Source organism: Phymastichus coffea, unplaced genomic scaffold, assembly GCF_024137745.1.
Source record: "Phymastichus coffea isolate CEN01 unplaced genomic scaffold, Cenicafe_Pcof_1.1 PCOF00053, whole genome shotgun sequence".
In the NCBI taxonomy this organism is placed as follows: Eukaryota; Metazoa; Arthropoda; class Insecta; order Hymenoptera; family Eulophidae; genus Phymastichus; species Phymastichus coffea.
In genome coordinates, this window is record NW_026706864.1 from 1,313,788 (window position 1) to 1,327,598 (window position 13,811).

At 40.5% G+C, this 13,811-nt stretch overlaps 1 protein-coding gene across 6 annotated transcripts in view; it reads left to right on the forward strand.

Annotated features, from left to right (window-relative positions):
- Nucleotides 1-13,811, forward strand: part of LOC131665717 (regulating synaptic membrane exocytosis protein 1) — a 100,820-nt gene that overhangs the window by 18,123 nt on the left and 68,886 nt on the right. For all 6 annotated transcript variants that reach the window (XR_009302043.1, XR_009302045.1, XR_009302044.1 and 3 more), the window contains exon 2: nt 4,807-5,074. Coding sequence is in view for 3 of the 6 variants with exons in the window: in XM_058937774.1 (XP_058793757.1) it covers nt 5,021-5,074 (54 nt within the window). In the remaining 3 variants the exon portion in view is untranslated. The remainder of the gene's footprint in view (nt 1-4,806; nt 5,075-13,811) is intronic.

Here is a 13,811-nt window from a genome sequence, read left to right on the forward strand (position 1 = left end):
TACTCTACAGTAAATTACGAATAGATTCTACTTCGATAACGAACTTTGGCGAAAAATAATTTTCACACTCTACCACAGTGCACTCAACTTTCAAAGGCATACTTTACGATGAGAGCGGCGAAAAAAGGCAGGATTTTTAAAACGAAAGATGAGCAGGAGAAGCGCGGACTGCGAGAACTAGGAACGTGAGATTATGCAAAGCAAAGAAGAAACCACAAGTTACGCTCGCGCTTTTAACGTTAGCAGCAGCGTCGAGCTTTATAGGACGTCCTGGAAGGAATTGCACGTCGAGCGCCATTGTGCGTCCGCTGCATAATTAAATGAAAATTCGAGGCTGCACCGCGTGCTCGGCCGCTGCTTATCGAATGCGTACCGCGCGATCATTTGCTGCAGCTCATTAACTAAGAGGTGGTCGTTTTTTACGGAATGCCTTGTCGCTCGCTCTTGCGTTCGCAGGAGCTTGACTTATCGCGCGATTCGCGAACAGAGTGCAGTGAGCTGCGGGATTAGACGTTTTATGAGCGTTGCTGTCGGAACTTTCGGTGGGCTCTGACTCTCCGAATAATTACACGCGGCTGTGCGAGAGCGACGGCGAGGTTTTACTGCTCGGGAACGGTGTGTGCGGCTCTTCCTCGTTCCCGACTGAGAGATCGAGAAACAGAGAAATGACGCATTTTATGTTGCGTTTGCAGATCGTGGTAGTTTGTATGTAAAACGTTAGCCGCTTCATTTGCTTGCACGCGAGTGAATGGATACACATACGCTAGTTTTGGAATTGTTAAAGTTCTCTTTTGGTCGCGCACGTCTGACCACGCGTAGTTTGTTCTACTTATAATACTAAAGTACGATTGGATTCTTGGCTGAGCCTGCAGTTCCTTGTAAAACGAGGGTATTATTGAGTTTCGCACTAAATAATCATTTGGAAATTAAGAAGAAAGAAAAAGGGTTAATCGAGAGAATAATATCGTATAAAGGCAGATGGGATAGCCACGTAGGAGTAAGCTGTAGTCGAAGGAGGTATGTGGTGAGCCGCTGGTGTGTATATCTGCCTCCGGTTAATTCAATTTCGCCTCGCGACCACACCCTCCTCCTCCTTCTCCTCCTCTATCAGCTGCCCTTAATTATTTCGCTCGTTTCGCTTCTCTCTCTCTCTCTCTTTCTCTCCCATGAACTCGGTTCCGTTATACACCACCAGGTGCGTGGTTACCAAAGCCGCTCGTCGGCTTGGATTTGCTAGCCTATAAGCGCGAGATTTTATTTCCTGGCCGATGAATTTTCGTCGGTGATTTTTAACGGCGCCTATACTTGTCCCGGTATTTTTCCACGAAAAAAGAATCAGTGCGATTTACACGCGAGGCCAATTAATCAGCGCCGAGCGTAAATTTCCAGCAGCACGCTCGCGCGATTGTCGATAAATAAAACATTGTGGGAGATTAAATGGGACGTTTGGATTTTCGGGCGAGAGGGAAAAAGGTGAGGTAAGAAGGAGCAGGAGTGGAGGACACGCGCAAACGAGTCCCATACGGGCCGTATATTTTTTTCTCTCTTTTTTGCTCATTAATCAGCTCACAACGCGGCAAAGCTCTTAGCCGTTGGCTCGCGATTTTACGAGCTGGCGGGATTTTCAGATGAGTAGACAGGCTTCTCCCCGTGTAAGAAAGTCAAAACGGCCCAACATTGGCACAGCAACGTTAACCAAGACTGCCAGTACAGGCCGCCAGTGCTGGTCCAACGTCATCCGGGTAACGAAATGATAAGAATGGGCCAAGGTTATATTTTCAGTAGTGAGCCATTGCCGACGCATTGACCATGGCTCAGTACTGGTAACGCAATATTTGTCTTGTCGGACAACCACACTATTAAGCTAATAAATAAGAACGCATTTTTTAGCGTCAACGTTTTCTTTATTTATTATTGAATTATTTTACATACTACGATAAGTAGTACTACGGGATAAGTCAAGCGCATCAAGTTTTTTTATAAAAATATTGCCATTGTCGCTACAGCTGGTGCTCGACGATGAACAGAGAATTTTCCTTTTCAAGGATCTTGATTTTTTGAGATATGAATAACTGTTCAGCATTGCGTGGTATAATGAAAACTACTCGGAAAACACGATACTTATCATATATTTTAGGTTAAAAGGTTATTATTAATATTCTTTATAAACATGCGCATCATGATTAACGATTAGTATTGGGCCAGCGCCGGAAAACAAAAAATATTAAAATCGTTCAAAAATAGATTATTGGTACAGTATTGGCTGCCGGTGCTCGGACCATTCTTATCATTTCTATGTTGGCTCGAAGCCGGTCCAGTGCTTGACAAAACTAGGTTCGGTTGCCAGTGCTCCAACAGTATTGGGCCGTTTTTGCAGTCATGGCAATTCTTACACGGGTCCTTCTTTGTTCTACATTGACTTCTTTCCAGACAAATTTTCGTTGAAATCGAACATCGTTAACATTGTTAATGCAATCTTTCGACGTAAAATCAAATCTGAAGCACTGGGATCTATACATTGTCATGTGACAAAAACTAATGGACGGCGTTGGGCGTCCAGAGGAAAAAGTCTGCTCGCGTGAAATTGAGCTTCTTTATTCTCGGCAATAAGCTCGAGAGAGCCTTCTTCGTTTTTTGCCTTCCTTTGGCAACCGTCCAACTGTGCACTCTACTTGTTGCCTGTACTAATATTGTGTTTACAGCTTATCGTGAAATGAAATTTGAGGCAATACCGAATAACTCAGACTTCTTAGGTTTCAATCAACCAAGTTTAAACGGCAACCACGGGCGATGCCACTGCCATGTATGTAATTGAATATATACTTGACGAATAATGTCTCATCGGATCATTAAAATTTGAGCGATGTTCAACGAAATGTTCGATTTCCGATAATTAAGTAGCCAGTAGATGGAGCGAGAATTGCAAAAATAAATTTTCGAGCCGGCTAAATTGGATCGAAAAGTTGTTGGCCGCGCTCTCGAACAGGTTTATTAATTATCGGATTTCCACGAGAAGATAATCTGCGGAGTGATGTTGGCGTGCGTCATGTAATTTTCCCAGGAGCTGTGTAATACAATAGCTATATACACGCGCACGTGAAGAAAGCTTATTAAACATGAGCGCTACAGCTGGCTGCTGTGCGAGCGACGAAAGTTGGCCGCCAGGTCATTACGACTTCCTTGATGACGCGCCACTTTGACGAAAGTTCTTTGGCTTGTTAATGAGGATGACGAGGGTGGAATTTTGACATTTATCGACATGTTTAGAGTGTGAGACACAAATGCAAAGACAGTTATATAAAAAAAGCTCTGCTTGACGCTGAAAGTCCTGCACGACAATACAAGCAAGTCAACGGTAAGAACGAGGACAGAAATCGACAATCACTCGACAATCGTGTTTCCGTGCTTCACTTTTCAAATCCCCGCTATACGACACAACCTCGGAGATAGAAATCTCGGACACGCTGTGTGTAACTACAAAAAGGAAAAGAGGCGAATAAAGGTGGATCGATGGTGGTCCGTGTGGTCACGAAAATAGCGGCTAATTTGAAACGTGATGCCGTGGCAACCGCTGTGTCGCCTGTACCATGTGTACCACCTGCTGCTGCTGCTGCTACGCGAACGTGCCGTAATTTTCGTCCCCTTTCTTGCCCGAGTGCTTCTGCCAATTTGCTCCTCGCCTCAACCTCTTCGATCGCTAATTTTTATTTTTCGCTTATTTAATTGTCGACTCTCGCGGGAAAACAGTCCGGATTGCTGGAATTGAATTAGCCGAAGCTAACTTTATGAGACGGAACCATGGCGCAAAACTTTACTATTCATTTTCCGCCAAGAGCTGTAATTCCGACAAACTCTCGCTCGCTCGTTCGCCACCTTCAATTTTAACCTTTTCTCCTCCCCTCGAAAATTCTCAATTGCACGATGGAGCTCTTTTCTGACTTACACACGCAGTTTGAGTGTAATTGCTGGCAGCAGCGCTCGACGATGAGCATTGACCTGGTTTTACTCTGTCATTTTCTCTCTTTCTGTCTTGTTAGGTGAACACAAGTTATTGGGAGGATGCGCTGCTTCGTTATGTTTGTCCAACGGCTGTCCGACGGTTCAAAGTAATAATTGGAATAATTCGTGCCTTATTAAGATTTTCCGGGAATGTGTGCAATTTCAATTTATTGCGTTAACTCTTCATCCAATTAAGAAAATAAGAGAAAGCTTTTTGCTTGTACACGAATTCAAATTTTATAATTTACGCGGCCAAATTATAAACAAACGAAAGGTACCTTTATCTAACAGTCAAACTTCTAATTTTGGGACAACGAACCCTGCTCACGTATGCCTTCTTTTTTGCGTGCTTGTTTGTGATTTTCGTGTCGAAACGGCGAAAGAAAGTGAAAATCTGTTTTTCTGAGACCTGTTAACGAGTAGATCAAACACTGCCTGAGCAGATAATAAAAACTTATTTTTAACGTTTTGCCAGCGCTGTACTGTTTAAATTTGTTACGATGTAGTTATACAAAATTGAATTTGACATCAATTATCTTTTACTAGAAACAGCATGGCGTTATTTTACCGAAAATGTTTTCGTACAGATTGCTTGAAAACACATAATAAACAATGAGTCTTTTGGAAATATTATTACAGAAACAAAACAATTATTTACTTTACATCCTGTCTGGTAACGAAACCAATGGTAGCTGTATTCCTTTCTCCCAACTAAAATGTCATAAATAAACAAGTTGTCTTCCTTACCACATATAACTCTGCAATAAGCACAATTGACAATTGACTTCTTGTATACTTATCTTGCAGCTCTCCGTCTCCTTTCTTCTCTGCCTGGAGGTTGGTGGGAGAATTGAAGGTCGACGGCCCCCTTCTCCAACGAAACGAGAAAGAAACTATGTCGGCGGCGTGGAAAGGCAGCAGCTCGACGACGTTCAAGGGCCACTATTACGTCGGCCCTAAGCTGGCGGATCGTTCGTTCGGTTGAGCTATTCCCTCGTCTACCAAACGACAATCCGCCAACATGCAGAAGAACTCCCTCACAGGCATCATGTCCGTCGTCAAGACGGTCAAGCAGGTTTGTTTTCTCGTTTTTATGCGCTTTCTGCTTCACAAAATTTTTCATTTTCATGATTAACGGTTTCGAGGGCATAATGTCTTTTGCAAAAAAAAAAAAACAAAATACAAAAGTTAGAAAGATTTACATATACGACACGGAATATTGAAAATTCATGAGCTTAGTACACGAAATAGTTCGAAAGCTCGTGGGACTCGAGTCTACTCATAGTTTCGAGCTTAGTCAAACTTTTGCAGAAGCCCACTCGAATGCGCCTGACCAAACTACTGATCTACCGACGCATATTTTATCTCCAAGAAAATATCAATAATACTATATTATTCGATTTTTGGATTATTTGGAAAAGATAAATGACAGATCTTGGCATTTGCTTTTCTTGTTATTCTACTCATCGGTTATCATAAGATAAGCGCAAAGATATAAATGCAACAATTCGTTATAATTTTCCAGAGGCCGAAATAATGATACATTAGCAGGTTCACAGTTGATTAAACGAACCGATAAATCAGTGGTTTCCTCCCTCTCCACTGTCTGGAATATGGAGTGAAATTCCATCGCATTCCACTTGGTCGAGAATGAATCGATTTCGAAATTAACTGTACAGTGTTCGGGTTTTTTTCTCTCTCCATCTGACTTATCGCGATATTTCGACGCCACGGCCGATCAACAGTTGGCTTTGACTAGCTCGAGTGTTTTCTATTTTTGAGATGCCGCGAGGTAAAAGGGATTACGCGCAGACAATGCTTTCCAAAATAAAATGACAGCTTGCGAATAATTTTGACATTTCGTTACGTTAACTGACTTCTAATTACGTTTATCTACCCAATCAAAACTTCCGACCACGTTCAACGTTACACTGTGCTAACTGTCACAAAATTTAATTCAACTGCCAACTTCGTGACGTAAATTTTGTGCGTAAAAAAATCCGCAGAACTCAAACCTTTTCGAAGACTACTGAAAAAAGAATGCGCAGTACACACGCGTACACGCGCTAATAAACTGGCAGCGGGGAGGGGGGGAGTGACAAATTGAATGGAGACAGAAATTGCGCGTCGGATATAGATAGGCAAGCAGCCGTCGCCGCAGTTGCGGGCATCTTGACCCTGACCGCGCTGTTTGCGGGGGTCTACGGATGCTCCATTGGAATCCAAGAACTCCTTGGCGCGTGTCTCACCAACAGCATGCCATCGCGTCTTTTTCAAAGTTGCGTCATATCACTTGACATTGAGCCTTCGTATATATTGGTAATCTATGCGCGACATTTTTAATTACAACTCGCCTTTTATTTATTTGTTATCTATTCTGTACGGCGCGTATTTAATATCGAAGTATCTGCGAATTCTCGAGTTACGATCGATTTTTCTTCGTAACGTATAGGTTCATGGGGCTTGTTTGGGATATATATGAGCTGGTAGTCGGGGATGTTGGATGTGCGGTTTTGATCCGAGGGATATCATGTATATTTGGCGACACAGCGAGATAGGAATTTTTTTACGAGGTTTTCTTCCCTTCGCGCGAACTGAAATGCCGTTTCAAATTGAAAAGTCTTGTTTCATTTTCGTACTCGATAAACATCGCGTGGCCTGTCATAAAGAAATTCACAAGTAGTAATCAACAAATGTATTTGCGTTTAGATGCAAGTTTGTGCGACACGCTGCTACAAAAACATCAATCCCGCTTCTGCCATCCAATCAACCAATGACACGGAATTAAAATTAGGTCAAGGATAGTTTGCAAAGTCAAGGGTTGTTTATTTGCAAACCCATTGATTTGCCCTCTTTGTCATTTAAATTGCTGCCGCGATGATAAACAACTGCCACGTTTCACTCTACGTCTTTTATAATTGAAAGGCAAATAAAACCGATAATGAAATTCCATTCTCTGTCTGTTTCCACGCGAAGACAGATGTCTCAGCATGGATTTTATGCATAAAAAAACATTTGTTTCGATAATTGACTCTACGACAAACGATGTTTCGATGTTTTTTTGGTATTGGTTTGTTTCCTTGCTTGTCGCTGAACCCGTTGAACTTTGATAAGCGATGACATTGCGTGTAATAGGTCGACGAGGTTAACAGACAAAGGCCTTATTGCTACTGAAGTGCGACGTATGTTTTTATTACATCTCAGAGTATACGTATAAAACGTAACTGTTACTATTAAACTCAACTGCTCATTCGTAATCATATAAGGTCCACGCAAAAACTGATTCGCCACCCCAGCTCGAACTTTCACCTCCGTTGTGGCGAGTAAACAACGCAATATCCTCTGAGAACATGTTCGCCATAGCTGTTGTCGTTCAGCAAGCGAATTTCGGCCGCATTGCAAATTTCGTCTCAACTATTCTGTGCATAATCGGTGTACGCGCGCTGTTGCGGAAAAGTTTGCGCAAGCAGTTTTACGAGCGAACGCGCGAGCGCGGTTCAACTACCGGGGATGCCTTTAGCTACGTGGTTCGTTATTTTACGATGATACTCGAGCTCGAGGATGTCTGACGTCCGCTTCATTCTATGTTTTGATGGTGGTATTAAAGTTTTTTGTTGCAGCGTATCCGGCTTTTCAACAGAGGATACCATTTTTTTTTCGGCGGCGATCGCGTGAAAATATTGGAGTTTGCGACCGGTGCGCGGATTTTATGAAGTAGACATGACGTGTGCTTCATTGGAGAAGAGTGAAATAAAGAGGACGTTAGCTTTTATAGCGGGCAACTTGAGACTGTGGGATTGGCAAGAAAAGTTTCAGTTTATCAGAAATCACGTTCAGCCGTAATAGTATGCTTGTTCAAAGCAATTTCGAATTTTTCTTTCAATTAATTTTGTGCTAGGAATTCCCGTTCTACAATAGAACAACTCTATACACTGTGAATCGCAAATACGATATCCGTATAAAAGCTTTTATTCGCGGAGAACAATTCTTTCAGAAGAGTCACAAAAGAAATGAGCTCCGCGTGATTCATTGAAACATAAGAATAGAACGCGAAATGAAAGTACAGTTCGCGCGTGAAAAGAGACACTTAAGTGTAATCGCATGCGAATTCGGTAACGAACATGAAAAATACAGACTGAGCGGACTGGAGGGAGGGTCGGATATAAATCATGAAACATTACGGCCGCAGGAGCAAATGAATAGTACCGCGCGTGTGCAGATACACAACAAAAGAAAACTGTATAAACGGTTGTGAGTGCAAATACCGAGGTAAAATTTTATTGTTATGTTATCTATGTCGTAAGAAAAAGAGAAAATTCTTGCACCATTCCTCGGAGTTTTTTCACACTGGTTTACTGCACTTATTCCGCAAAAAGATTAGATTTTGCATTGGGCTCGCATATATGAATATATCTTGACTTTTTCCCTTGTTGCATTTACATTTGCACACAGAAAATATATTTGCTCATTGATAAATTATGGGATAGAAATGTATTCTGATCTCATTCAACTACAAATAAATCGTGAGCAGTTGAACAATTCCAAATCTAATTACACGTTGTTAGTGGGCCATCGCGTTACGGTCAATATCATTCGTCCTTCGCTCCAAGACTTCAGTTTAGCGACAGCTTGAGTATACAATTGATTCCTAGCTGATCGCCCGCATATGCAGCTCTTTGGTAGAATCAACAAGCTTGACTTCGCATCCAGACGATGACCTCGTAGTAACGCTAACGAGACGATGCAGGACTTCCGATCGACTTGTTTACAAGCCGATTAGGTGCTGGTCAGATCGATTTTATAGCTATATTTCAAGAAATTGTGGTTTTGGCACTTTCAATCGTCAATGTGATGTAGCTTTCAAGTACTTGAGTTGGTATCCAGAGATTTTATATTTAAGAAGAAGTTTTATTTCGTGATTTATCTTGACACATTTTTTCTTTTGAGTAAAACTACTCAACACTTTTATTCATGGAATAAACAAATCAGCAAATTTTAAATTATGAAAAAATATAAAATGAAAAGAGAGAAAGTTCAAGTAGCCTGATAGTTTCAATATGTGTAAATAAGTTAAAAACATTTTCAATTTATAGTATTTGAATACGAAGTGCTTCAACTGCTTTACATAAAGATCGGATAAGAAGTAGAATTTGGAGATATAAAATTGTTTGCTTCGACACAGTTAAGAGTAAAAAAATGTACAAACTTATGTAATGATCTACTAATAGAGTAATTCGGTAAAATATGAAAGAGTAATTTGAATATAAAGCAGCTTTTACTTCAAGAAATCACTATAAAGCGTTTGCGTCCCCTACATTCAAGGTGTTTCAAAATTTATAAGTATCCGCCTAGCGCGAAATTACCTAATAAAATGCTATATAGCTTCCAGGGTATTTTACTTTTCCCGTGGGTATAACGCAGCAATTTGTTTTGATTATCTCTCGTCACTTCAACATGTCTCTGAGCTACGTAATATCGGTGCCAAGAGCTAATTTGAGTAACACTCGTTATAACGAAATTTCACTTTTCAAATTTGACAAGCACAAAAAAAAAGGCTATACTTTCTTCAAACTTCGTGTCATAGGTGCAAGTTTAAGATCAGACTCGGAAGTTTTAATTTACATCTCAAAGTTGCTACTTTATACGCTCGATATTAAACTTTTGTGAAACTTAGTTATATCGCGTAGCAAAACGATAAATCTCGGAAAACTTTAGAAATAATTTTTGTTACGCAAAGAACTCGTACAGATATGTATAAGGAAAAGAAACGAGAGAGCAATCATTACTACTAGGCGAATGATCGAAACAAGATCGATCCGCAATAAAGTTCGGTGTCTTTTGCGATTCAGAAAGTTTGACACGAGTGACAAATTGATATCTATGTTCTTCATTTAATTTGTTTACCACGAAATAACTATAAGCTTCAACAATTGCCAAGTTTTCACAAGTCCTAGTCGAATCGCAGATAATACAGATAATAATCATTGCGGTATTATCGAGTTTTTCAACATTATTCAAATGGGCCACTTGAAATGGGAATGTTAAGAAACGAAAGTGTCAATCAACAGTGAATTCAGAACGCTTGCACTTGCGGATATTAAAGCACTCCCTTATTCTTGCGGCCTTGGCATTCGCAGTAAAGAGAATAAAGGGGTGGAATGAAAAATCCTTGGGGATCGTTTTCCCTTCTCTTTAAAACCTATTGTCGCATTATTTTCATTGTCGTGCCTTATTTACTCCTCTCCCTCGGCAACAAGGACAGCAATTCTCCTACGGCTTCTCTTTTTCTCGCTCGACGCAACATCGCGCCGCAGCGTTGGCGTCGTGCTTTTAATCCGAGAAACGTCATCGGATGACGCTCGAAATAAAAAACGCATTTACTAAAGAGAGATCGTGCGAAAGTACTCTGCTCGTAAAACGACGACTTGGCGACGCGGCAAAGGGATTTATCTAGCAACAAAAACCATTTTTTTTTCGTGGAGGGCTGCGCGCATTAAAAAAAAAAGCAGGCACACAAAGGCAATTCGCCGAGGAAACGTATTTGTCGTGGGCAGAGGGCGCGGCTACGAAATCGACGCGTTTATTTCCTTGATCCTTTTGCGCACCAACTTTTCCATAAATCAGCGCATCCGACCTATACCAAACGACCTACACACCTTCGTACGCTTCTTTATACTCTCGAGAGGCGCCTACTTTGAGCTTTATGCGAATAGAATCACGTCGCTGAGAGATAGAATGAATGAACTGGTGTGTCTGTGTGTGTTTCTGCAGTGAGATTGAAAAGGCGATACCTTCTACTTCCACCTTTTTTGTTGGCCCGCCCGTTATTTATAGTTCGCGTTCGCGAGATCAAAGAATATTGATATTACACTCGGTATTGCTACGAAGGTTTCAGACGTAGGTTGGTTTGTCAGGGCGGAAATCATTCGTTCGATATATATACAGCGACGCCTACACTGCGATTGTAACATTGTAGTACTTACTAACCAAGTAGAAATTGAAATATAAATATTTTTCGTTTTGTATGAAAAAAAATTAAATATTAATTTACACTAGAAAAAAATCGTTAAAAATATTCATAATTTATGATTGGGGTCGTAACAGATATATGTCAATTCATTTAGCCTCATGTTCATTTTACGTTCGTGTCATAATTCCGCCTCCAGAAATATTCATTTCTCTGCCGTCTCCTCTCTCAGCAGCTGTATACTATATTTCCACTCGTTGCATATCTGCGCAAATAACATTTAATCAATTTAAGATATATATGTGTTTCACTGCTCTCGGTGGTCAGCCAAAAAAAACCTATCCGATGATAAGTTTCACCGACGTTTTGTCATGCATTTGTCACGAGAGCCAGATTCATGCCGGCACTTCGTCTCGCGAGTGCTAAAGTCGATTCATGTTCAGGACAAGTCCGTGGTGCGCCAAGCAAGTTTGTAGTGCATTTATAAAATAAGAAAACGAATGAAATTCGCTGGATGAAGTCATGGCTTTACTTCTGGTTCTCGAATAAAAGCAGTCTGCGCGCATCCGATTCGCTATATGATATTCCTTGGGAAAATAAGCACCCAATTTTCTCCTGCGTACGAAACGCCAAATTCTCTAAAGAGAATTATTTGACTATCTCCAAAGCGATACGGCTGAAGATTTAGAGCTATTCGATCGTTTCGTTACAACTTTCTCTTCTGTCTCGTGTGCGATTTTTATTGACGGATGGAGGGGCAAGGGCGTGAGTTCTATTTCTCTGCGCCCACACAAAGCTTCATACGTACAGATCGAACGACTGACTCTGTCCCAACTAGCCACGTGCACATGTCATTCTTTTTAGATCGATGGCAAAGAGGCTAGCACTCGGTGCGATACTTCTAATACACACCGTTGCTTGTGCATTTTCGCCTGAACTAGTTTTTACTCGCGTTTAATTTAGTCCTCTTCGTTGCGAACTGCAACTTTCGTAAATTTTCTTCTTTGTGGAATTATGAAGTTTTTACTGCTGAAATCCACTTATAATTACTGTTTCAATTACGTTTCCTGGTTAAGAAAGTATATGTAGTAAAAAATGTCATAACTTGAGAAAATTTTATTAAGGGTGTAGTAAATTTAAGAATATTTTTTACCGTCGAGCGTAAAAACAGGATGAAAAAAAAAATAAAAATAATTTTCTTTAAAACAGTCATTCATTTTTCATGGATAAATAACTTACCCCTCTCTTATTCCTTTTCGAAGTGCGAGCATCAGGAAAATTTTGACGTTAATTTTTTTATAACTATCTCGGGACGTGACAGCTCGTCAATATAAAAATGGTGAAAAAAAATATTAATTTAGCTATACGATGAATTTCGAGTAAAAATTTTCTGTAGAGACGGCTCGCAAAAAAAAAAGAAGTCAGCGTCAAAGCACAATTTTTTCGCGGCTATGAAGCGTTTGTACACGTCGCAAGTTCTCGCGCGCGGAGACAGTTGCCGACACCACACCACGTGTGTGACCTGGATTTCGCTCTCGAGAAACTTTCCCTTACCTCTCGTGCCGTTTTCTCCGACGAGATAAAGCTGAATATCGTCTCTATAAACACATTCCTCGTGGTTTATTGAATTTACGGAGATCTTTATGTTCTGCTTGGTTATACCTGCCAATTCGTTTATTATATATAGTTCTATTCGTTTCCTATACTATTTTCCACTCATTTGAATTATAACATTATCTGAAATATATATGTAGAATCGATTTTTTCTTTTCGTGGAATTTTATAAAAGAAGTTTCTCGTGAATTATGAGCAATATTTTATGACAATTTAAATGTTCTTTTATAAATTTATTAAGACATTTTATTTTATTCGTCTATTCCATTATCGCATCAAATAAATTTATTGCCCACAGAGATTACTAAGATACTGCAATAAGGCAATAGTTATTTTGTTGATAACCTTATCTTCACGACCCTGATCACTCAATCCATCCATCAAATAAGAAAAAAGCAAAAATAAAGAAAAAGAAGCTCACAATCGATCATTCTTTTCACGGTTTTGTCATTGCTACAAAATGCACTGAAGTCTGGGCAAGTTATTACTCAGCACTAGAGTACTTAGAAAAATGCTCTGTCAGTAGCTATAGCGGTTACATAATCTCGGAATAAAACGCTCGCACGAGCGCCCGCAGCTCTGGCTGCAGGCGAATTTTCGGGGAAAACTAGATTATGTTATATACCGTGTGCGAAGGGCGACGCCGTGCGCGCGACGACGAATAAACACGATTAGTGCGGGTGCGCGTGAAATTTCACCTCTCTGCCGTTGCTGCTCCTACTGTCACGTTGGAATTCGCTGTATAATAATCAAGGCTTCACTCACAGTTTGTTTAATAGCCTACTTCTCCCCTATAGGATATTTTTTCAGTTTCTCCAGGGGCTAATTCATTTTGACAAGCTTCGTTTTGCGAATGTTTGCTTTTGCAAAGGCACAGAATTTTCGAAAGTACATGTACCGGAATGCTTTACTAATGAGGTTGCTTAACTGATTAATTCTTTCAAAGTGCTCGCGGAAATTACGTAGTTGACAAACAACCAACACGCATTCTGCTTCTCTCCGCTGAAACAAAAAAAAAGGAGAAAATGGAAGGAAAAAAATTCGCTGGGGAAAATAATCCCTCTTTCGCGAGCGAAAATCGGTTTTACGAGCGATTCATCTTCTACCCTATCGCATGGGAGAGAGGCAAAATAATAAACACGCTCGGCACACCAAGTCTTTTTTTTCAGACAGAGAATATTTGGCATTCATGATATGCGTGCGATATACATACACGCGTGGGTAGATAGAC